The sequence below is a fragment of the Martes martes genome (assembly GCF_963455335.1).
Source record: "Martes martes genome assembly, chromosome: 8".
NCBI lineage: Eukaryota > Metazoa > Chordata > Mammalia > Carnivora > Mustelidae > Martes > Martes martes.
In genome coordinates, this window is record NC_137895.1 from 4,350,207 (window position 1) to 4,374,490 (window position 24,284).

Consider the following 24,284-nt stretch of genomic DNA (forward strand, 5'->3'; position numbering starts at 1 on the left):
TCCATACCGCTTTAGGTTTGTCTGGAGAAGCTAGAGGAGCCAGTGGAGTGTGTGGCAGTGGGCTTCCTGGTCAGGGGACTAACTGCTTCCCGTGAGGAGCTCGCTTTCCACGCCTCTGCTCTGGCCATCCAGTAAGATCTAGTGTTTTCCAAAGAGCCATTTCAGACCCAATGAGCAGACTCATCCAGGCTAACAGCTGGGAAGGAAGGGAGACCCTGAAGCCTTCCAGAAAAATCACAAGGCTACTACCTCCCTTGAAGAGTCGTCCAAATATTAAAGGTGACAGAGCAATATTCTATCAGGAGACCGGAGCCACCATACAAGCCTACAGTGCGCACCTCTGACTGCGAGAGAGAGAAACGGGGTTTCCTTGTGACTAACTTATAACTAGTTCCTCTGACATAATGAAAACCTTCCCTCTCCATGAAGCCTTCTGTGGAGAGGCTGGGTGGGACCCCCAGTTTTATGCTTCTGTATTACTCTGAGTATGATTCTAGCCTCTCCTCACTGTCTGTTGTAATGATCTGTTTCTTTCCCTACTAGCATGATTCCCCGGGGTCAGTGCCGTATGTCACTCCCTTCGGTCACTCCGGTGTCAGTACAGAATGTCTCAAACACATGGCACGAGGGGACAGTTTGAATGAAGGAATGAATGAGACTCCTGTTTGTTGGCTTTTTTTCCTAAGTTCACGTTGCTGGTTCCAGTCCTCCACCAGTGGTCCCCTCCTGCTTTCACTAAATAATCAGAAACATTGGCAAAACACTGAGAATCATTTATTCCATAAAGCATATACTTAATCACAGGGCTATAAACTTGAAGCTGTTTTATGCCTTTGACTCCATTTAAATTTTTTTCTTGGTCCTGGTTTCATATGTACCTTGGAGAATGTGCTCTGTTTAGATCCTAATGTTGCTAAGGCTAAGTCACATGCCACCGACATGTGATAACAAGTTCTTCAAAATATAGGATTATTCAATGCAAACTATTTGATATAAAATACAAATATCTTTGGTGCTTGCTTTTCAATATTGAATATGTTTGCAACTAATATACAATATATTTTTTTTAAGATTCTTTTTTTAAAAAAGATTTTATTTATTTATTTGACAGAGATCACAAGTAGGCAGAAAGGCAGGCAGAGAGAGAGGAAGGGAATCAGGCTCCCCGCTGAGCAGAGAGCCCGATGCGGGGCTCGATCCCAGGACCCTGGGATGATGACCTGAGCCGAAGGCAGAGGCTTTAACCCACTGAACCACCCAGGCGCTCCAAGAGTCTTCTTTTCTTTTTAAGATTTTATTCACTCATGACAGAGAAAGAGGAAGAGGGAGAAGCAGGCTCCCCACCGAGCAGGGAGCCCGATGCGGGACCCGATCCCAGGACCCTGGGATCACGACCTGAGCTGAAGGCAGGGTTAAGTTGGCTTAACAGACTGAGCCACCCAGGCACTCTAATAATACAATTTATTTTGAACCTTTTTAACTGCTACTAATTTGTTGTCTAGAATTGCTTTGGGCCTGAGCAAAACAGAATGTTGTGTTTGTGATTTGTATGTTGGCTAGTGTCATTCATAAACTAGGTATTTTATTAGTAAATTTCAGTAAGTGGTTTTCTCATCTACAAATTCTCAGCTGTAAAAATTGCCATATTATATCCTATTTTTATCTTCCTTATGTGCATTTCTCCAGGATAAAATATTTTTAATTTTACAGACAGTGGCTCTTGATGGAACATTATTTTTAAAATCTGGGGTGATCTCTGGAGGTTCTAGTGACTTAAGATACAAGGCTAGATGCTGGGATGAGAAGGAGATAAAGACCTTAAGAGACAGAAGAACCCAGCTGATCCAGGAATTAAAGGTAAGCCCACGCTGTAAAAGTTGTGGCATACTAAATTGTAGAATAATTGTGTTTTAAATTAATCTGTTGGTAATAAATGTTATCATGCCTATACTTTAAAAAAATTCAAGTAAAAAAATTTTCAAGTAAAGCAAAACAGAATAAAGTTATAGACAATATTTCTCTAACCTGTCCTTACATTTCAGTGATATTTGCTGAACACAGTTTGATATAGAGCCTCTGGAAATTTCCTCTGTATACGAAGTATATGTATTATTTTTCCTATTTGTTTTATGATGTGCTTTTGCTACAAATAGTTTTTGCAACAAGCTTTTTCATTTAACACTATAACATGGACATGCTTTTATCTTTTTTTACTATTTTTTTATTATTTTATTTTATTTATTTATTATTTTATTATTACTATTATTTTATTTTTTCAGTGTTCCTAGATTCATCATTTATGCACCACACCCAGTGCTCCATGCAATACGTGCCCTCCTTAATACCCACCACCAGGCTCACCTATCTTAACATACAGAAAACCATTTATTTTTAGTGAATCCTGCCTGGTATTTCATTGTATAGGTTGTGTTTACTTAACCAGTCTCCAATAATGGATATTTTGGATTTTGCTATTACAAACGAGGTGGCATTAAACATTCTTTAGAAAAGGAGAATAGCACAGTACCTAGGAGTATCAATTCTGTGGCTGCACTGCCCGAATTTGAATCGTGGCTCCGCCACTTGCTAGTGGTAGGATCTTGGGCAAGTTACCCAACCTCTTTGTACCCTAGTTTTCCCACCTGCAAAATGGGTATAATAACCCTTTTAGGGTTATTTTAAGGATCAAATCACATAATCCAGTTAAAATACTTAAGAACAGTGCCTGGCATGTGTGAGTGTTATATAAACTTTTGCTATTATTATGTAAAATATCTTTATTTGTATAAATATGTTTCTAAGATGAATTCCTGTATGTGGAATTTCTGGGTCTAAGGATATGTGCGTTTATACTACTGATGGGTGTTGCTAAGTTCCCATCAAAAGAACACTGGTAGTATTGTAAGACCCTGGATTGCAACATGAAATATTAGCAAATATTTCCATCTTTGCCAGTCTGGTTAAGAAAATATATGTATGATCCAATTGTTTTAGTATATATTTCTTAAATTATACCTGAGATTGAACATTTCCTCTTGTTTTATTGGTTCTTTGTAAATTTTTCTTCAAACTGCTTATTTCCTGTGCACATTTTTCTATAAGTTTGCCTATTATTTTATTGCCCACCCTAAGAATTATTTGTATAATGAATAAATAAGTTCTTAGTCATATATGTTGTAAATATAAATTGATTTTTCTTTGGGTTAATTGAGGTATAATTTATATGCAATAACTGCCACCCATTTTAAGCGTGTGATTCAGTAAGTTTGGACAAATGTATATAGTCCTGTAATTGCCCCCACAACCACAGAGCATTTCCATCATGCCCCCGTTTCTTACTGTAGTCAGCCTCCTCCCTGGACCCTGGACTGAGAGTGGAAAAAACAATAGCACCTCCTTCATCGCTGTTGAAAGGATTAAGTATTTTAATGAATGTAGACTTGATAGAACACTGGTAAGGGCTCAATAAATGTGAGATATTATTTAGAATATCTATGAAACACTTTAAAAAATGGATTATATGCTTGTCCATAATGGAAACTTCAGTAGCTTTCTAAAAGGTCATCTTGATTATAATTTAATGAAGTTAGAAGTAGTGACTAAAAAATTTTTGTTTGAATAGAAATTAAGAAAGGCACTTGTAGATAGTTTGGGGATCAAAGAAGTAATCAAAAGGCAAATTACAAAGTGTCTCAAAAGTGATAAATGGGAAGTCTTTGAGACACATATAAGTTACATCAAGAAGAAATACCTTCATTATTAAAGAAGAAAGATGAGACATCAGGACATTTATTACTTTAAGAAACTAGAACAACAACCACAATAAACAACAGAAACTTAACAATGGAATTTTTAAAGCTGAGATTAGAAAACAAACCAAGTAGAAAAGGGACCAGTGAATCTAAAAGCTGTTCTTTTGAAAGACTAATAATAATAAACTCATTGCAATTCTAATAAAGGAGGAAAAGTGAGAAGCAAAAATAGACTAGGAATGAAAAGGCTAAAATAATTTAAAGAGAATCTTATGAGCAAATAATTATATAATAAAAAAATTAAAAACCTGAAAGGGAAGATTTTCAAAAATATATAATTAAAAATAAACATATAAAAACAAATATATAAATAAAGATTGACCAAAAGATGTGGGACATTTGAAAAGTTAAGCAATGGCAGGCCGTGGTGTAGTCAGTCTGCTGGCCCAGTCCCTAACCACAATGTCTTCCTTTCTTTCTGGGCTCTATTAAAGAGTCCTAAAAACAAAACAAAACAACTTGATTTCCCAAGTTTCGTTGCAGCTGCCAGTGGCCATGTGACAGTTTTAGAGGTATAAATGAAAGTGTTGGTATTATCTCCTGCATTTTCTTCTTCCTTACTGGAATGCAGTCAGGCGGCCTGGAGATGCAGTAGCCATCTTGTACCAAGAGATGGCAAGCATGAGGATAAGACCATTGATCTAAGAAGTTAAAAGTTACATGCCGTTGTTGAGGAACTGCATTGCCCTAGACAGCTGTTGCATGAGAATCATAAACCCACATTTTTTTTTAAAGCCACAGTTAGTTGAGTGACCCACCATTGAAAAAACACACCAGGAAAATAAAATAGCAGCTATGGAAAATAGTAGAAAACTCAAAATAAAATTATCAAGTGATCCAGTAATTCCACTTCTGGATATATACTCCAAGGAATTTAAAGCAGGGTCTAGAAGATATAGGTGTACACCTATGGTCATAAGAGCATTATTCACAATAGACAAAACGTAGAAGCAACCCAAAGGGTGCATCAGATGAGTGGACAAATAAATGTGTTCTGTACATAAAATGAAATATTCAGCCTTAAGAAGGGAGGACATCCTAACTCATGCTCCACAATGGACGAACATTATGCTACATGAAAACAGCCAGTCACAAAAAGACAGGTATGGTGGATTCTATTTATATGAGGTCTTTAGAGTCATCAGATTCATGGAGACAGAGAGTAGAATGGTGGGTGCCAGGGACTGAGGGGAGAGGAGAATGAAGGCTTGTTCTGTGGGCACAGGGCTTCAGTTGTGCAAGACGAAAAGACTTCTGGCGATGGGCTGCACAACATCAATGATGCACAGCACATGTTGTGCATGTACTGTACTCTTAAAAATGGTAAAGATGGTAAATTTTATGTTGTGTATATTTTGCCACAGTTTAAACAAAGATTCTTGGTGTTTCCTGTGTTTACAGCTGAGTTCTAATATAATTCTAATCTTAAGCCACAAACTTGACAGTTTATTTTATAAAGTTAGTATAAATTTAATTATAAATATTATAAAGATACTACAAAAAATAAAACTGGAGAATGATTTCCCTTGTGCGTATAAGTGCATAATTCCTAAATTAAATATCAGTCTAGAGAATTCAGCAATGTAGTGAAAGGAAAATATATCTGCCTAAACACGATATGTTCCAAGAAAATAAGGATGCTCTAATATTAACTGATCATCAACATAGTCCATTACAATAACAAGTTGAAGACAGGAGAAAATTCATATGATTATATGTAAAAATGTATTTGATAAAGTTTAGGAGGTAGTCCTAATTAAAGTGCTAAGAATAGAGTAAATGTCGGGAATTATTTAAATAAATCACTTTTACCAAAGGCCAACAGATGTAATTGCTTAAATGGTGAAACATTAAAACCATTTTATTTATTTATTTACTTTATTTCAAAGATTTATTTGAGAGAGAGAGCATGGGAGTTGGGGGAGGGACTGAGAGAGAAGCTCAAGCAGACTCCCCGCTGAGCACAGCCTGACGGAGGGCTCCATCCCGTGACCCCGAGACCATGACCTGAGCCAGACTCATGAGTGGGCACTTAACCGACAGAGCTACCCAGGTGCCCCAACATTAAAACCACTTCATGTAAAATCAAGAAGTAGACAGAGATATCTGCTGTCACCATTATTAAATAATGTGGTCTTGAAAGTTATACTAAATACAGTTAGACACAAATAATTTGTATAAATCTTTGAAAGGAGAAATACTAACTTTTTGCTGATAAGATTATAGTTTTAAAACTACTAGATTAATAAGCTAATGTGAGGGCTACATAAATAAAACTCTGTGGTTTTTCTCCTTCAAGCATCTAAAAGTAGAAAATATTCTTTTTTTTTTTTTAGATTTTATTTATTTATTTGACAGAGATCACAAGCAGGCAGAGAGGCAGGGTGGGGGGGAGCAGGTTGCCCGCCTAGCAAAGTGCCCGATGAAGGGCTTAATCCCAGGACCCTGGGATCGTGACCCAAGCTGAAGGCAGAGGCTTTAACCCACTGAGCCACCCAGGCGCCCCTAAAAAATATTCTCATAGGAATAAATGTAAATCTAAAGGCACAGTAACTATTTTTAGAAAACTAAATCTTAATGAGAAACAAAACAACAAAGAGGAAAGACATACTATATTCTTGAGTTAGAAGTCCCCCAATTCATATAATACTAAATAAAATTTTAATTAAAATATTATTGAGGATTTTTTAGTTTGAGAAAATGATATTCTAGTTCTTACAAATGAAGAGTTCCCTGAGACTAGGAAAAAAATGTGATGAAAGAGGGTGGTAGAACATGTCTTACCAGCATACAGAATTCTATTAGAAGCTATTGCAATCAAGCTGCTGTAGTTTTGGAGTAAGAATGGACAGATTAATGAAACAGAATAGGACTTCCAGAAACAGAGCCCACTATATCTGACAATTTAGTATACAAAAAAGACAATGTTTTAATCTGGTAGGGAAAGGATGGATTATTTAGTAAAAGGTATTTGCATATCTAGAGATAGTAATGTTATGCCCCATATTGTAACACAAGTAAATTCCAGATGGATTAAAAACCTGAATGCAAAAAAAAATTTAAGTGAGGAAAAAAGCCATTATATATACATTTTTGAAGTTTAAAATGAAGACTAGTTTCTATACCATCGAAGATTTCTAAGTTGACATGAAAAAGGCCGTATGAGAGAACATCTGGGGAAAGAAGATCAGACCGTTTGCAGAAAAGTCCGTTGTCTAATCAACACGAAGAAGTGCTCAGTGGAATGTCAAGGGAATACAAATTAAATTCAGATTACTCCACACCTATCCGTAAATCTTGGGAAAAATATAAATGCTGGAGGCGATGTAAAGAAACAGTCATACATTATTTATAGAAACGTGACTTGTTAAAGCTTTTGAGAAAGCAGTGGAAAGCGGCTCTTAGACACATGAATACCTTTGACCCATCGATCTCACCCTGAGGAATCTACTGCATGGAAATAAACAGTATGTTGCTGACCCCTTGTTTGTCATGGCAGAAACCTGCAAACAAAGTGAAGGCCCTTCATTAAGAAAACCGTTGAATAATGGTACAGTCACACCCTGGAATAATATACAGTTGTGAGCAACTGAATGAGAAAAACAGGAGACAGAAAAGCACACTCGGGGCGCCTGGGTGACTCAGTGGGTTAAAGCCTCTGTCTTCGGCTCAGGTCCTGATCCCAGGGTCCAGGGATCGAGCCCCGCATCGGGCTCTCTGCTCAGTGGAGAGCCTGCTTCCCCCCCTCTCTCTGCCTGCCTCTCTGCCTACTTGTGATCTCTGTCTGTCAAATAAATAAATAAAATCTTAAAAAAAAAAAAACACATTCCATAGGACTCTAAATTTGTAAAACACAAGTGAAAACCATATATAGGTGACTGTGTACACATGTATTCATGTAAAGACTGGGAGTAAAAATACAGAAGAGCATACATACACTAGAGTTAATTTGGTTGAGTAATGGGGTGGGTGAGGGAGGAAGGGAATGCACTAAAAGCAAGGCTGATCCCATTTAGGTCATTCGTGTGCCTTGGGTGGAGCACACACTTCCCATTCCTCATTTCTCACTCCTGTTTCCTCCTAGAAAGTGTGTTAGTCTCGAGGGTGCTGTAGGGCATTGTGGTCCCCCCAGATAGCTTGTAGTACTTAATTGCCCATCTCTTATCAGAAGGGGGAGGATCCCCAGGGTGTGGGTGACTTATGACACATGGAAGCTCTTAAAAAAGTGAAAGTGCCTTTCTATTGTAAAATGTTCTATTTCTCTCTCTTTTTAAGGATTTAATGAAGATACTTCGCAAGGAAGCAGATTTGAAACAAATACAGACTCTAGTACAAGGAACTCATACACGACTGAAATATTCCCAAAGTGAACTAGAGATGATTAAAAAGAAGCACCTTGCTGCTTTTTTCCGGGTAATATGGGCTTACAGAAAACTGGGTGGAGATGAGAGCCAAAACAGAGAACTTCAGGAATTACATTTCTATAGCATCATGTAATTTTACACTTTACGCCATGATTGAGATTATATTCTAGTTTATTTTTATGGTTGTTAATCTTGACATTCAGCTGTGCCTCCATTTAACTTATCTCAGGGATTCCCTTTTTTAAAAAAAAGATTTTATTTATTCATTTGAGAAAGAGAAAGTGTAAGTAGAGGGGAGCAGCAGAGGGAGAGGGAGAAGCAGACTCCCCGCTGAGCAGGGAGCCCCACGCGGGGCTCAGTCTCAAGACTGTGGGATCATGACCTGAGCCAAAGGCAGACACTTAACCATCTGAGCCACCCACGTGTCCCATAGGATTCCCTTTTTATTCTAAAAGATATCTTCACATTTGTTTGCTTCATTGTATAAAGGTAAAATAGTTACGTTGAAAAGAATCTTTCTCTTTCCTCATTAGGAACAGTCTCAGCTACAAAGTGAACTACTGAATATTGAGTCTCAGTGTACTATGTTGAGTGAAGGAATCAAAGAGCGCCAACAAAGAATTGAAGAATTTCAAGGAAAAATAGACAAGGTCCTGAATGCTGTATTTATTACTGATGGACGTGTAAAATACAGTTCTAGACCAGATGCCAGACTTAGGGCTTCTTGAGTATACTCTAAAGCAGTTTGATAAGTCCTGAGTTTTACTGGTTTGCCAAAAGAGTTTCTCTGTGTCTTTGGAGAACCACTGTTGCCCCCCTCGAGAGATAATGACCAGTGCGTAGTTACTCTCTGCTCTCCAGCATCTCTTTGCCCATTGTAAGAATTACAGCCGCTTTCTTCTCCCACTGTCCTTAACAGCAGAAAGGAAGACCCTTTCTTTCAGATTATCTTTTAAAGTTACTCATTCCCTCAGTAGTTATTTCTTGAACATTTGTTACGTATACGGGGCTCAGTGCTTAGCTCTGAGGCAACAAAGATTTGGTCATCTAGCCTCTGCTTATAAAATGACAGGACCTTTCAGACTTAATTCATTCTGCTCTTGATCCTCTCTAATCCTTAGAAAGTTGTCTGTCCCACTGTCACTTAATAACTTCCACCCATTGCTTTGTTCTGCCTTGTATCACAAGATTTGAAACCACACTTCTCTTGCTCCTTAATTACCTCTTTTCCAGGTTAAATACTCCTAATGCTTTAATCATGGATTTAAAACCAGCTCCGGCAACCATCCTCTGGGTGCTCTGTTGTTTGTCAATGCCCAGAACAAAGCTTAATGTCAGAATACTGTCTGACCTGCACAGAGTACCATGGACTCAGCACATGGAACTGACACTTTCCATAGGTTTGATTACCAAGTTATGTACATTATAACTTGCCACTGCATCAATCATGTCCCATTCATATTTAATTTATATTCTGAAAGTTATTTTAACATGTCCTGCTATTTAAAACAGGTCTCTCTTATCCTATAATTGTATATAAATGCAAGGCTTTAAAACCATCGAGGTTAAATGTTTTGTTGGATTTGGCTCATTCTAGATCTTCCAAATCTTTCTGTCTTAATTCTATGCTCCAGTCCTTTTGGCTTCTATTGCCTGAGACTCTATAGTCATAAACACTCATATCTAAAGAATATTTTATTTATTTATGTAGAATGTTATACTGTGGTGTGGCTAATGTAAAGGAAATAGTTCTGATTTGGTTCCAACACTTCATAAAGCCAAAAGGGTTAATAAAGCCAATTATGAGCTTTTTAATTTAGTTTTTAGAGTAAGAAATTGGAAAATAGAGGGTGTAGTTTGAGGAGTTAAAGAAAAAAAAAAACACTGGTTCCTCAGAGTACAATAATGCTTTTCGGATTAGTTTTTGGCCTAATATAGGAAATTCTTGGTGGGAAGAATTTAGGTTTAAGTATTGTCTATATGTATACTTTCTTAAAATTAATTATTAAACCAGTTATTTTGAAATAATTTAAAAGGTGGAAGATGAGATTTTCAAACACTTCTGTGAAGAAATTGGTGTGGAAAATATTCGTGAATTTGAGAAGAAACATGTTAAACAGCAACAAGAAATTGATCAGAAAAGGTATTTTTATTAGAAAATGTTAGTAAGCAACTCACATATATATAAGTGTAACTGTTATTTTTGTTTTTAGAGATTTATTTATCCATTTTAGAGAGAGAGAGTGGGGTGGGGACAAGCAGACTCCCTACTGAGTGTGGAACCCAGTGTGGGGCTCGGTCTCATGATCCATGAGATCGTGATCTGAGCCAAAACTGAGCCATCCAGGCTCCCCTGTAACCATAATTTCTTAATTTAAGGGAATTATGACTGAGGGAGTCTTTATTTCAGTTCATCAAGAAATAGCTAGCAAACATTCATATTCTTATGAAGAGCTATAATTCTTTTATTCCATAATTTTTTAAAGATAAAAAACAGAAATATACAAAGTAAGAGAATGGGGACATAATTATACACATAGCAGTTATTTTTAAAATAGTAAGATAATTTAATTATTTTTCTGTAAATATCCATGTATATGGATAAAATTGATAATCTTCAAGAAATAACATTCCCAAGATAGAAAAATATAAGATCAGTTGCCGTAAGAAAAGAACATAAAAAGCCTCCTACCCAGCACCCTTTTCCCCAGATTCACCAGGCACATAAGGTTTCACAAAAGAATCATCCCAGTAAACTTTAAAGGCACAAGTAACTTGAACATTTAACATTTAAACAAATGTTTAGTATTTTAACTGCTTTATACTATAGAAGAGGAAGAAACATCCTTTTATGAAACGAACATAAAAATCCAAAAATTGTCATGTACACATCCCATAAGAAACTCTAAATCATTCTTACCTATAAATAATGAAATAAAATAAGGTTACCTAGAAACAAACAGTGCAACAACACAGCAAAACAATACACCATTATCTAGTGTAGACTTCATTCCAGAAATAAAAGGGTGGTTCAATATCAGAAATTATCGCTACAGTTTTTACCATATTAATGATCAAAGAAGAAAAATCACACAATCAACTCTAGAGAAGATGAAGTCACTTGACAGAATTTAGCATCCATTCTTGATTTAAAAATCTTAAATATACCTTAATCTTTTTAAAAAATTTTATCTAAATTCATTTAGCCAACATATAGTACATCATTAATTTCAGATGGAATACACCTTCTTCTAAATCAGCATCATGTTTTCATGGAGGAACACTAGGAGTGTTCCTAGTAAAGTGAGAAATGAGCAGAGTATTTGGTATCACCACCATCACCTAATGCTCTTCTAGAAATCCCAGTCCATAGAGTTAGACAAGAAATAAGGTATAAACATTTGCAAAGGAGGAAATAAAACTTCCACTATTTGCAGGTTATATGATATATATCTGGAAATTCCTGGAAAACAGAAACTTTTTTGTTAGAAACAAAAAAGAATTCAGTAATATGGCTGGATGTGAATATTAACATGAAACTTTAAATTGAAAATTAATACAAAAGTTAATTTTAAAAGTTTTAGACTTTCTATATAGAAACTACCAGGGAGACAATATGTAGGGAGAAAATACCTCAAATATTAAGAGATGAGAAAGGTAAAATACTTAGTACTTAGGAGTAAACTTACTAAATGCGAAAGTACATAAAGAAACTTTCAGGAGCGCCCAGCTGACTTGGTTGAGCATGCAATGCTTGATTTCGGGGTTGTGAGTTCAAGCCCCAAATTGGGGATAGACTTTACTTAATAAAAGAAATCTAATATTTTAAACAAGACAGAGAAATAATCTTGAATAAAAAGAAAAAACATACTAGTTTTTTTTTTTATAGGGAGACCCAATATTATAAAGAAGTTGGTTCTCCCTAACTTAATCTCTAATTTACGTATTCTCTCAATACATGTGTGGACAAGGGTTTTTTTAACCGGATAAGATGATTCTAGAGTTCACATTTCAGAACTAGCTAAGAAAAATCTGGGAAAGATAATGAGAAAAGACTAGAACTCCCAGACTTTGAAACATGTGTAAAGTTGGATTAATTAAAATATTGATGTGCTTGCTCACAAATGGAATCTAGAAATACACTCAGATCTCTAAGGGAAATTTGAGTTAATATAAAGCTGGCATTTCATATCAGTGGAGAAAAATATATATTTTTCAGCAATCATGTTGGGATACATGTGTTTGTAACCTGGAAAAAAACCTACTTGGATCCCTGTCTCATTCCTTAAACTCAGATTAATGCCAGCTGGATCAAAGATTTCAGTAAATAAATGAAAACATAGGAATCCTAGAATGTCATAAGAAAGTTTTTAAAAATAATCTCAGATCAAGGAAGGTCTTTCAGTATGACATAAATGCTGGAAGCTGTAAAAGAAAAGATAAAATGCAAATGGGTAGAAATAACATGTTCTGCATGGCAATAGCACCATGAAGAGAACTGAGACAAATGACATTCTGGGGGGAAAATATATATACACATGTGTTTAGAGATCGTTAAGAGTGGTTGCCTCTGAGGAGACTGAGAGTGTGGGCTTGAGATACTTAATTTTTGTGTATTCTTAAATCTTTCTAACTTCATACCACATCCATGTATTATGTTTTTGAATATAATTGCGTTGGCACTATGACTATAAATTCTGAATATAAGGGTACAATAGTGACAATGACTAGGTTGTATTGTAGGTTAGAGGACAGTCCCTTTGCTGGAGATATAGTCATCTTATATTTAAAAGGAGTCAAAATCATGCAGAAATAGGAAACAAAGCATTTATGACTGCAGGTTATTTAAGGTCTCTATACTGTACTTATCTAGGTGATTGGTTTCTTTTGTATTAGGTGCTTCTTTTTTTCAGTTTTATTGAGATGTAATTGACATACATCACTTTTTAAGGCATATAGCATAATGGTTTGACTTATATGTATTGTAAAATGATTACTGCCTAAGTTTTGTTAATATCTATCATCTCCTATAGATATAAAAATCAAATATAATTTTTATTTTTACTTATGTTTTTACTTTTTATTTTAGTTCCAATATAGTTAGCATACAGTGTTATATTAATTTCAGGTGTACAATATAGTGATTCTATATATATATATATTCAATATATTCAGTTTAAGTTCCATATATTACACCATGCTCATCAAGGTAACTATACTCTTAATCCCCTTTATCGATTTCATACATCCTCCACCCTCCTCCCCTTGTGATAACAATTTGTTCTCTATGGTTAAGAGTCTGTTTTTTGGTTTGTCTCTTTTTTTTCCTTTGTTCATTTGCTTTGTTTCTAAAATTCCACAGTGGAGTGAAATCATATGGTGTTTGTCTTTCTCTGCCTGGCTTATGTCACTCAGCATAATATTCCAGCTCCATCGGTGGTGTTGCGAATGGCCAGATTTCATTCTCTTTTATGGCTGAATGATATTCCATTCTGTATATATATCCCACATCTTCTTTATCCACTCATCAGTTGATGGACACTTGGGCTGCTTCCATAGTTTGGCTATTGTAAATAATGCTGCTATAAACGTAGGGATGCATGTATCCCTTTGAATTAGTGTTTTCCTGTTCTTTGGGTAAATACCCAGGAGTGTGGTTACTGAATTATACGATAGTTCTATTTTTAACTTTTTAAAGAGCCTCTATTCTGTTTTCCACAGTGGCCGCACCACCAAAGGTGCATAAGGGTTCCCTTTGTCCTACATCCTTGCCAATACCTGTTGTTTCTTACGTTTTGATTTTCACCATTCTGACAAGTGTGAGATAATATTTCACTGTTATTTATATTTTCCTGATGATGAGTGATGCCGAGCATCTTTTCATGTGTCTGTTAGCCATCTTTATGTCTTCTTTGGAAAAATGTCTGTTCATGTCTTCTGCCCTTTTATTTTGTTGTATTGTTTTAAGATTTTTTTTATTTATTTGAGAGAGAGTGAGCATGAGCAAGGGGGAGGGTCAGAGGGAGAGGGAGAAGCAGACTCCCCACTGAGCAGAGAGCCCGATACAGGGCTCAGTTCCAGGACCCTGAGATCATGACCTGAGCTGAAGGCAGAGGCTCAACCCACTGAACCACCCAGGCACCCCGGCCCATTTTTTAATTAGATTATTTGATTTGGGGGGCATTGAGTTGTATGAGTTCTTTATGTATTTTAGATATCTATCTATCTATATATATATGTATTTATATATATATATCTTTATTGGATAGATCATTTGCAAATATCCTCTCCCATTCAGTAGGTTGTCCTTTAGTTTTGCTGACCATTTCCTTTGCTGTACAGAAGGTTTTTTATTTTGATGTCCCAATAGTTTATTTTTGCCTTTGTTTCCCTTGCCTCAAGGGGCCTATCCAGAAGAAAAGTTGCTGTGAGCAGTGTCAGAGACATTACTGTCTGTGCTCTGGTCTAGGATTTTTATGGTTTCATGCCTAACATTTAGGTCCCTAATTCACTTTGAGTTTCTTCTTTGTATATGGAATAAGAAAATGGCCCTGTTTCATTCGTCTGCATGTAGTCGTCCAGTTTTCCCAACACCATTTGTTGAAGAGACTGTCTTTTTCCTACTGCATATTCATGCCTCCTTTGTTGAAGATTAATCGACAGTACAGTTGTGAGTTTATTTCTGGGCTTTCTGTCCTGTTCTATTGAACTGTGGGTCTGTTTTTATGCCAGTTATGTACTGTTTTAAGTACTATAACTTTGTAGTAATATAACCTGAAATCTGGAATTGTGATACCTCCAGTTTTGTTTTGCTTTCTCAAGATTTCTTTGGCTTTTAGGGGTCTTTTGTGGTTCCATACAAATTTTAGGATTGTTTGTTCTAGTTCTGTGAAAAATGCTATTGATATTTTGGTAAGATGCATTAAATCTGTAGACTGCTTTGGGTAGTATAAACATTTTGACAGTATTTGTTCTTCTAATCCATGAGCATGGAATATTTTTCCATTTCTTGGTGTCTTCTTCAATTTCTTTCATCAGTGTTTTATAATTTTCAGGGTACAGGTTTTTGAGCTCTTTGGTTAAGCTTACTCCTGGGTATTTTATTATTTTTGGTGTAATTATAAATGGGATTGTTTTCTTAATTTCTCTTTCTGCTGCTTCATTATTAGTGTATAGAAATGCAATGCATTTCTGTAGATTGATTTTGTATCCTGCAACTTTACTGAATTCATTTATCTGTCACTTCTAGTAGTTTTTTTTTTTGGAGTCCTCAGGGTTTTCTATATATAGTATCATGTCCTCTGCAAATAAAGCTTTACTCCTTCATTACCAATTTGGATGTATCTTATGTCTTTTTCTTATCTGGTTGCTATAGCTAGGACTTCCAGTACTATGTTGAATAAAAGTGGTGAGAGTAGACATCCTCGTCTTATTCCTGACCTTAGAGGATAAGCTCTCAGGTTTCCCCCCATTGAGTATAATCTTAACTATGGGCTTTTCTTTTTATTTATTTATAGAAAGGGGGGCTGTGGGTAGAGGGCCAGAGGGAGAGGGAGACAGAGAATCTCAAGCAGGCTCCATGCCCAGCATAGAGCCCAATGCGAGGCTGGATCTCTGACCCCGAGATCCTGATCTAAGCCGAAATTAAGAGTTGGATCCTTAACTGACTGAGCCACCCAGGAGCCCCACCTGTGGTTTTCATATAATCAAGTATAATTTTTTATTTTTTTAAGAATTTGAGAGAGAGAGCGCAAGGGGAGGGGCAGAGGGAGAGGGAGAAGCAGACTCCCTGCTGAGCAGGAAGCCTGAAGTGGGGCTCAATTTTGGGACTTTTGACCTGAGCCGGAGGCAGATGCTTAACCAACTGAGTTACCCAGGCGCCCTCAAGTAGAATTTTTAAATACAAAAGTAGTATGTGCCTCTTGGTGAACATAGAGAAGACTTTTTAAAAGATCAGTCATTATCCCATTGTCCAGAAATAAAAACCATCAATATTTTGGCCCATTTCCTTTAATTCTAATTCTCTCATGGTCCGTTCATTCATTCAACACCTATTTGCTGTAAGCATCCCATGAGCCAGGAACCATTCTAGGCACTTGAGAATATAGCAGTGAACAAGGAGGGTCAAGCCCTTGCCTCTTCTATGTCCTTTGCATTTCCATGTACATTTTAGGATCAGCTTTTCAATTGTTCTTAAAAGTCTGCTGGGATTTTGATTGGGACTGTGTTAAATCCATAAATCAATTTGGGAAGAATTGACATTTTAACAGTATTCATGAACACGGTGTCTGTCTTCACTTAATGTGGATCTTCCTTAATTTCTCTCATTAATGTTCTTTGGTGTTCAGTGTACAGGTCTTATGTTTTGTTCAGTTTATTGTAAGTACCTCATATCTTTACGCTATTATTTATAGAATTGTTTGTGATTATCAGTCACAAATAGATGTTGGTAGTATATTGAAATAAGATTGGTGTAAGTTTTTTTAGGATTTTATTTACTTTATGTATTTATTTATTTAGAGAGAACAGGGTGAGGGACAAGAGGAAGAGAGAGAATCTTGGACGCTGCGCTGAGCGCAGAACCCAACATGGGGCTTGATCTCAAGACCTTGAGATCATGACCTGAATTGAAATCAATCATCTAATGCTCAGCTGAGCCACCTGGGCTCCCCTAAACAGGATTAGTTGTTATAAATTGACTTTGTATCCTGTAATTTTACTGCACTTGTTAATTCTAGGAGCTCTTTTGTAGATTCCTTAGGATTTTTTACATAGGTGATCATATTTCATTGACGAAAAATTTTATTTCTTCCTTTCCAGTTAGTGTGCCTTTTATTTCTTTTTCTTGCCTTATTGCACTAACTAGGACTTCCAGTACGATGTTGAACAAATAGACGTGGTAGGAGCACATCCTGCCTTTCTTCCAGTCTTAGGGCCATAGCATTCACTTGTTCATGGTTAAGTGTGGTTTTAACATTAGGGTGCCCTTTAGCAGGTTGAGATAGTTCCTTTTTATTTCTAGTTTGCTGAAATGTTTTATGAATGAATATTGAATTCTGTCGAATACTTTTTCTGCCATTTTTTGAGTGAGTGCTTGGTTAGGGTTTCTGTTGTTACTTATTAATATGGTAAATTATATTGATTGATGTTAAACCAACTTTATATACATAGGAATAAGCACACTCAATCATATTTGTATTTTTGATTTTGATTTGCTAAAATCAAATATTTCTGGATTTGATTTGCTAAAATTTCAGTAAGATTTTTGCATCTACATTCATGAGCATACTAATATATAATTTTCTTTTCTTGTAATCTTTTTTTTTAATCTCTTTTCATCGTAACAGTATTCATTGTTTTTGCACCACACCCAGTGCTCCATGCAATCCGTGCCCTCCCTAATACCCACCACCTGGCTCCCCCAACCTCCCACCCCCCGCCCCTTCAAAACCCTCAGGTTGTTTTTCAGAGTCCATAGTCTCTCATGGTTCACCTCCCCTTCCGATTTCCCTCAACTCCCTTCTCCTCTCCATCTCCCCGTGTCCTCCATGTTATTTGTTATGCTCCACAAATAAGTGAAACCATATGATAATTGACTCTCTCTGCTTGACTTATTTCACTCAGCATAATCTCTTCCAGTCCCGTCCATGTTGCTACAAAAGTTGGGTGTTCATCCTTTCTGATGGAGGCATCATACTCCATAGTGTATATGGACCACATCTTCCTTATCCATTCGTCCATTGAAGGGCATCTTGGTTCTTTCCACAGTTTGGCGACCATGGCCTTTGCTGCTATAAACATTGGGGTACAGATGGCCCTTCTTTTCACTCCATCTGTATCTTTGGGGTAAATACCCAGTAGTGCAATTGCAGGGTCATAGGGAAGCTCTATTTTTAATTTCTTGAGGAATCTCCCCACTGTTCTCCAAAGTGGCTGCACCAACTTGCATTCCCACCAAGAGTGTAAGAGGGTTCCCCTTTCTCCACATCCTCTCCAACACACGTTGTTTCCTGTTTTTGTATCAGGGTAATGCCAGACCCATAAAATAAGTCAAGAATTGTTGTCTCCTCTTGTGTTTTCTGGAAGGGTTTTTGTAGAAGTTTCTATTATTTCTCTCATAGAAGTTTGGTAAAATTTTCCAGTAAAGCAACTGGGGCCACCCATCTTTCTTTATGGGAAGGTTTTTAGTTACAAATTCAGTTCTCTTAGTAGATATAGAGCTAGGGGCGCCTGGGTGGCTCAGTCGATTAAGCTTCTGCCTTTGGCTCAGGTCACGATCCCAGGGTCCTGGGATCGAGCCCCTCATCAGGCTCCCTGCTCAGTGGGGAGCCCACTTCTCCCTCTCCCCCTGACTCCACTCATGCTTTCTCTTGCTCTCTCTGTCTCAAATAAATAAATAAAATCTTTTCAAAAAATAGATATAGGGTTATTCATATCCTTTTTCTTTTCTTTTTTTTTTTAAGGATCTTATTTATTTATTTGACAGAGACAGGGAGAGAGGAAACACAAGCAGGGGGAATAGAAAAGGGAGAAGCAGGCTTCCCACCAAGCAGAGAGCCCAGGGCAGGGCTCAGTCCCAGGCATGACCTAAGCTGAAGGCAGGTGCTTAATGACGGAGCCACCCAGGTGCCCCCAGGATATCTTTTTTCTTGAGTGAGTTTCGGTAGTTTGTGTCTTTTGAGAGACTTTTGTGTTTCATCCAAGTTGTCAACTTTATTAACATAGTTATTAATAATATTTGCTTTTTAGCCTTTTTAATGTCTGTAGGATCTGTACTGGTGTCCTTTCTTTCATTTCTGATATTGGTGGTTTGTCTTCTTTTCTTCTTAATGCCTAGCTGGAAATGTATTAATTTATTTTTAATCCTTTCTAAGAGCAGCTCTTGGTTTCATTGATTTTCTGTGTAGTTTGTCTGTTTCTGTGTGGTTGATTTCTGCTCTTACCTTTATTTTTTCTTTCTTCTACTGATTTTGGATTAATTATTTTCTATTATAAGCATTCTATTTACTGATTTATTTTAAAGATTTTATTTATGTATTTGAGAGAGAGAGAGAACATAAGCAGGGAGAGGGGCAAAAGAAGAGAGAGAAGCAATTTTCCCACTAAGCAGGGAGCCCAATGTGGGGCTCAGTCTCAGGACTGTGGGATCACAACCTGAGCTGAAGGCAGATGCTTAACCAATTGAGCCACACAGGCGCCCCTCTGATATAAGCATTTTAAACTGTATTTCTTTGTAAATATTGCTTAAGCTACATCCCACTACTTCTGGTATGTTATATTTTCATTCCATTCAGAATATTTTCTAATATCTCTTATAATTTCTTTCAGTGACCCATGGGGCATTTAGCAGTGTGTTGTTTAATAGGTACCTGCTGGCGGGTGGAGTGTTCTTTGTGTGTCAGTTAAACCAAGTTGGTTGGTCTCACTCAAGTACTCTCTATACTTACTGGTCCTCTGGCTAGTTCAGCAAACACTGAGAGGAGTGTTGACATTTCCAAGTATACTTTTGGATCTGTCAGTTTCTTCCAGTTCTGTCAGTTTTTACTTCATGTGTTCTACAGCGTTGTGGTTAGGTCCGTACGTAATTTGGGAACATTATGTCTTTTTGGTGAATTCATCTCTTTATCACTGTGAAATGCCCCTTTTTAGTCCCTATCATATTCTTTTTTCTGAAGTCTACTTGAACTTTGGTAGATTTTCTTTAAAGAACTATGCCTATTTATGTTCATTGGGTTTCTCATAAAAATCCTACTGGAATTCTGATTGAGATTGCATCAGATTTATAGATTTATTTGGGGAGAAAATCTTCAAAATATCAAATCCTCTCACCTAAGAACATAATATGTCTGTTCATTTATTCTAATCATCCATACTCTATATTAGAATTTTAAAGGTTTTTTTTTCATACAGATCTTGTGTGATCTTAAGTTACTTCCCAGATATTTTATAGGTTTTTTTTTCCCTCTTATGAGTAGTATTTATTTTTATAATATTTTTCTAATTGGCTCCTACTGGTGTAGAAAAATGCTATCAAATTTTCGATTGTAACATGATTTTGCTAAAACCTCTTACTACTTTAGTAGCTTATCCATTATGTGTCCTGGGATGCCTTTGACATCTGACTGGAGATGCGGAGTAGGCAGTTGAGTATACAAGTTAGGAGTTCATGGGAGAGGTCCTGGCTGGAGGTGTAAATTCTGGGATTGTTTGTATGCGGGTGGTACTTAAAGCCACGTGCCTGGGTAAGATCACCAGAAACCATCAAAGGAGCAGCCAGTGAGGGAGCAGGAAAGCCAGAGCGGTATGGTGTTCCAGAGCCAAGTGAAGAAGTGTTTCCCATCGTCTGCCTGTCTGCCTCCTGCAGCAGGAAGAAATCCTTCAGGGATTTGTTCTGAGCCCCTCCTGCGGGCACTGTGCTCAGTTAAGGGCAGGGACTCGGAGTGTGTCACAGGCCGGGGCTCCCTCACTTCCTCATGGGGTAGCCTGGGGCAAGAAACTCAGTTCTGTGCCGTGTCTGCTCAGCTTCCTCATCAACAGTGAGAGTGGTATTAGCCACTCAGAGTCCTACAACTAGAGGGAGTTAATCCATGTAAAGGCAGTCTGGCACCCGGTGACCTCTCACTGAATATCACTCTGTATTTACCATTACTGTTCTTGTTGTGGTTCCTGATAACAGTTAGTGCTTGACAATCTGTCCGGATTGAATGATCCTGTTAACAGGGTATGTGAGGGAGAGAGGATGGGAAGGATGAGCTGCAGCTGGTCTTGGAGTTCTTCATGAGGAGTTCGTGAGGCTGTATCTACAGTAGCTTGTGGTTTTGTGTTAATGGTCACTTCACTTCCAGAGATGCAAACTAAAATATTTACTGATGAAGTTACATGATGTCTGATATGTGCCAGGGTTGGAGCAGTCACAAATCAGCCGTAGATAGAACAGGTTTGACCTTGACCTTGGGCTAAATACCTTATAATATTCCTTCTGCTTCTGTATTTTCTTAAAACTTTCCATAATAATAACTAAAAAATAAAGAATTAAGAGACTCCTTACCACGGGTAACGCTTGGCTCTATTACACTAGATTAGAATTTGAGAAACAAAAAACTCGGCTTAACGTTCAACTCGAGTACAGTCGCAATCAGCTGAAGAAGAGGCTGAGTAGGGTCAGCACGTTAAAAGAGACCGTCCAGAAAGGCAGAGAAGACATCGATAACCTAAAGCAGGTAACTAAGAACAGGTGGCTGAGGCGCCTGTCACTGAGACGACGACTTCCTCCACTGAGTAAACACGGGTCAAGCTCCTGAAGTGTCCTCTTGGGCACAGAAAGTGTGGAGGGCAGATTTGGGAGATACTGGAAGTCAAATCAGCAGTTTCATGAATTACTAGATGTTGAAGTGGGAGCCTAAGCCTAGGAGGGATGCCAGTGATGACTCCTGAGTCCTAGTTTGGGTGATGGGTGGATAGAGGAGCGAGTAAGAGGGAGAACATACCGGATGCTCGGAGCTTGAGTTGCCTGTGTGACACCTAGGCAGCGATCTCTGGCAAGTGAGGCACGCACAGATGGTGGGAGGAGCCCAGGCCGGTTTCTGGAAGTGAACTGAAACTGTAAGTGGTTGAGACCCCCGGGCAGAGCGGAGGACTGTGCGGAGCAGTGAGGCAAGGGTGGGACTCTGAAAGGAGTGGTCGCACGGCTCATGGAGGTAGAGCCAGAAACCCCACCACGCCGGGAGGAGGACGTGGGGACGGTTGTCAAGTTACCAATTAAGAGGTCCCAGCAGCAGGAACGTCTTCACTGGACAATGGGAACAGAAGTCAGATGGCATTAAGCTGAGGAATGAATCCAAAGTGAAGGACAAAGACAGGTAGTAATCGCCAATTTCCAAGAAGCGTAGAGCCAGAGTGGGTCACACAGAGTGGGATAGAGGTTTGTGCACCACACAGAACGGGGGTTTATCCCAGAATCACTGGGTTGGTTTCTTGACACTAAGGTGATCTGTTGGCCTTATTAACGTAAAAGACGGTGAGCCTACAGTGTAAATTGTCTTCATTCAGGCTGAAGAAAATTGTCTGCAGATTGTGGAAGATCTCATGGCAAAGCGGCAGCAACTTAAGGACGTATTTCTCACTCAGAACGCCAGCGCCGAGAAGGTCCAAGCTCAGCTGGAAGAAGAGCGGAAGAGATTTCTGGCTATTGATAGGTAATTAGTTTGAAGGACCACAACCAGGATTTTGATGACGTTTACTACGAATTTGAAATTTATCGTAGGAAGTTTTGTTATTTGAATATGTACCCTTGGTGCCTTTGGTCCCACATCACACCTTTCAGGTGTTCTCATCTGGGGGAAAACCAAAGAGGTGGTTAGTTGTTTAGAGTGAATAGTTCTCTTTGGCAGATGACAACGTGGGCCTGTGCCAAGAGCCCCTTGCCCTAAATCCCTGTGACACTGTTGTACTGGGCCCCTCTCTGGTCCGCTTGTGGGACAAAGCCTGCAGGGGGGCGTCTGGAGCCGATCTGCATGGTCACGTACCCCAGCCCTGCCACTTACACACTATGCCTTCGTTTCCTCCTCTAGTAAATAGTAACCTGGGGTTGCTCACCGCATAAATGAGGGACTGTTCATATGACACTTAGAACAGTACCTGGCACATGCTAAGCATATGTGTCTGTCATGAAAGGGATGATGACACTTGGAACCAGGCAGCCTGCTGCTCCACAGTGACCTCTGCTTGCCTGTATGATTGGCATGACTGTAAGCGATTAGATGAAATGTGCTCTGGTTTGGTCAACTCTTGGCATTTCATGATTTTGCTCACTGGTTAAAGACTTGCAGCATTTCAAGATAGAGCCAAGAAGTTCTTTGTCTATGATTTTTGAGTGGACTTAAAGTTCATTTACGCTTGCGTTTTTTTCACTCTTATAGTTAGTTTAAACAGAACTACATCTCTGTTCATCATATTTTTGAAAAGCACATATTTCTTATTTTATTTTTTGGTCCTGTTTCTAGATCCTCTTTAAAATCCCACATTGTTTTAACTAGTAAAATCCCCAAGCCCTCATTTAAAATAGAGAGCATTATACTAATAGTGGCTATAATAAAAAGAAAAGTTCAGATCATTAGATATGTAATGACTTAACTACTAAGACACTTTTCTTATTAAAAGGTTGTTTCTCGGGGCACCTGGGTGGCTCAGTGGGTTAAGCCTCTGCCTTCGGCTCAGGTCATGACCTCAGGGTCCTGGGATCGAGTCCCGCATCGGGCTCTCTGCTCGGCAGGGAGCCTGCTTCCTCCTCTCTCTCTCTCTCTGCTTGCCTCTCTGCCTACTTGTGTTCTCTCTCTGTCAAATAAATAAAAAATCTTAAAAAAAAAAATAAAAGGTTGTTTCTCTTGTTTTGAGGTTCTAAAGTGTGGAGCTTATATTGAAGAAATATAAGAAATATTGAAATTATATTGAGAAATTATACAGATTTTAAAACAAAGTAGGAAACAAAGCTAGTCTGATTAAAGTAATTATGTTTATTATTTTTTAAAATGCTCTCTTGGATTAACTAATTACAGTCGTGGCCTTTCTCAAGAGTGTTAAAGTTTTATTAGAAGCATCAGTGAGGTGACTCTCGAACTTATAGCACTCCGGAAAAGAATCTTTTTTCCATGTGAATTCATTTACAACACATTCATTTTTCTTCTTTGGTGCAACTTTACATAAGGAGTAAAATATCACTTTTCATGTCTGTGTATTTACAGGGAAGTGGGAAAATGGCAAAAAGAAGTTGTAATCATTCAAACTTCTTTGGAACAGAAACGGCTAGAGAAGCATAACCTGCTGCTTGATTGCAAAGTCCAAGACATTGAAATCATCCTCTTGCTGGGGTCACTGGATGACATCATTGAAGTGGAGGTATTCGCCCGCAGGACTGCAGAGTAACGTGGCCACGGGCAGCTGCACGCGATGCTCTTTGGCTGCTTCTCGAGGTCCCAGCCCCGCAGATCCTCCCTCGGCTGCTAAGGCTCCGTCGGGTGGAGAAGGCGTCCTCCTACCACCTCCTACCACGGTCCTCATTGCAGAGGACTGGGCATGTCACGCAGTTCTCTTGTGTCTCTCGCTGATCCAT

The 24,284-nt window shown here is 38.1% G+C and overlaps 1 protein-coding gene across 1 annotated transcript in view; it reads left to right on the top strand.

Annotated features, from left to right (window-relative positions):
• SMC1B (structural maintenance of chromosomes 1B) overlaps window positions 1-24,284 on the top strand; it is a gene marked incomplete at both ends in the record, with an annotated part of 76,085 nt that overhangs the window by 39,829 nt on the left and 11,972 nt on the right. Inside the window, 7 exons of the mRNA XM_080811769.1 lie at window positions 1,711-1,857; window positions 8,088-8,225; window positions 8,710-8,826; window positions 10,213-10,319; window positions 21,255-21,396; window positions 22,226-22,371; window positions 23,917-24,070. Coding sequence (XP_080667895.1) covers window positions 1,711-1,857; window positions 8,088-8,225; window positions 8,710-8,826; window positions 10,213-10,319; window positions 21,255-21,396; window positions 22,226-22,371; window positions 23,917-24,070 — 951 coding nt within the window. The remainder of the gene's footprint in view (window positions 1-1,710; window positions 1,858-8,087; window positions 8,226-8,709; window positions 8,827-10,212; window positions 10,320-21,254; window positions 21,397-22,225; window positions 22,372-23,916; window positions 24,071-24,284) is intronic.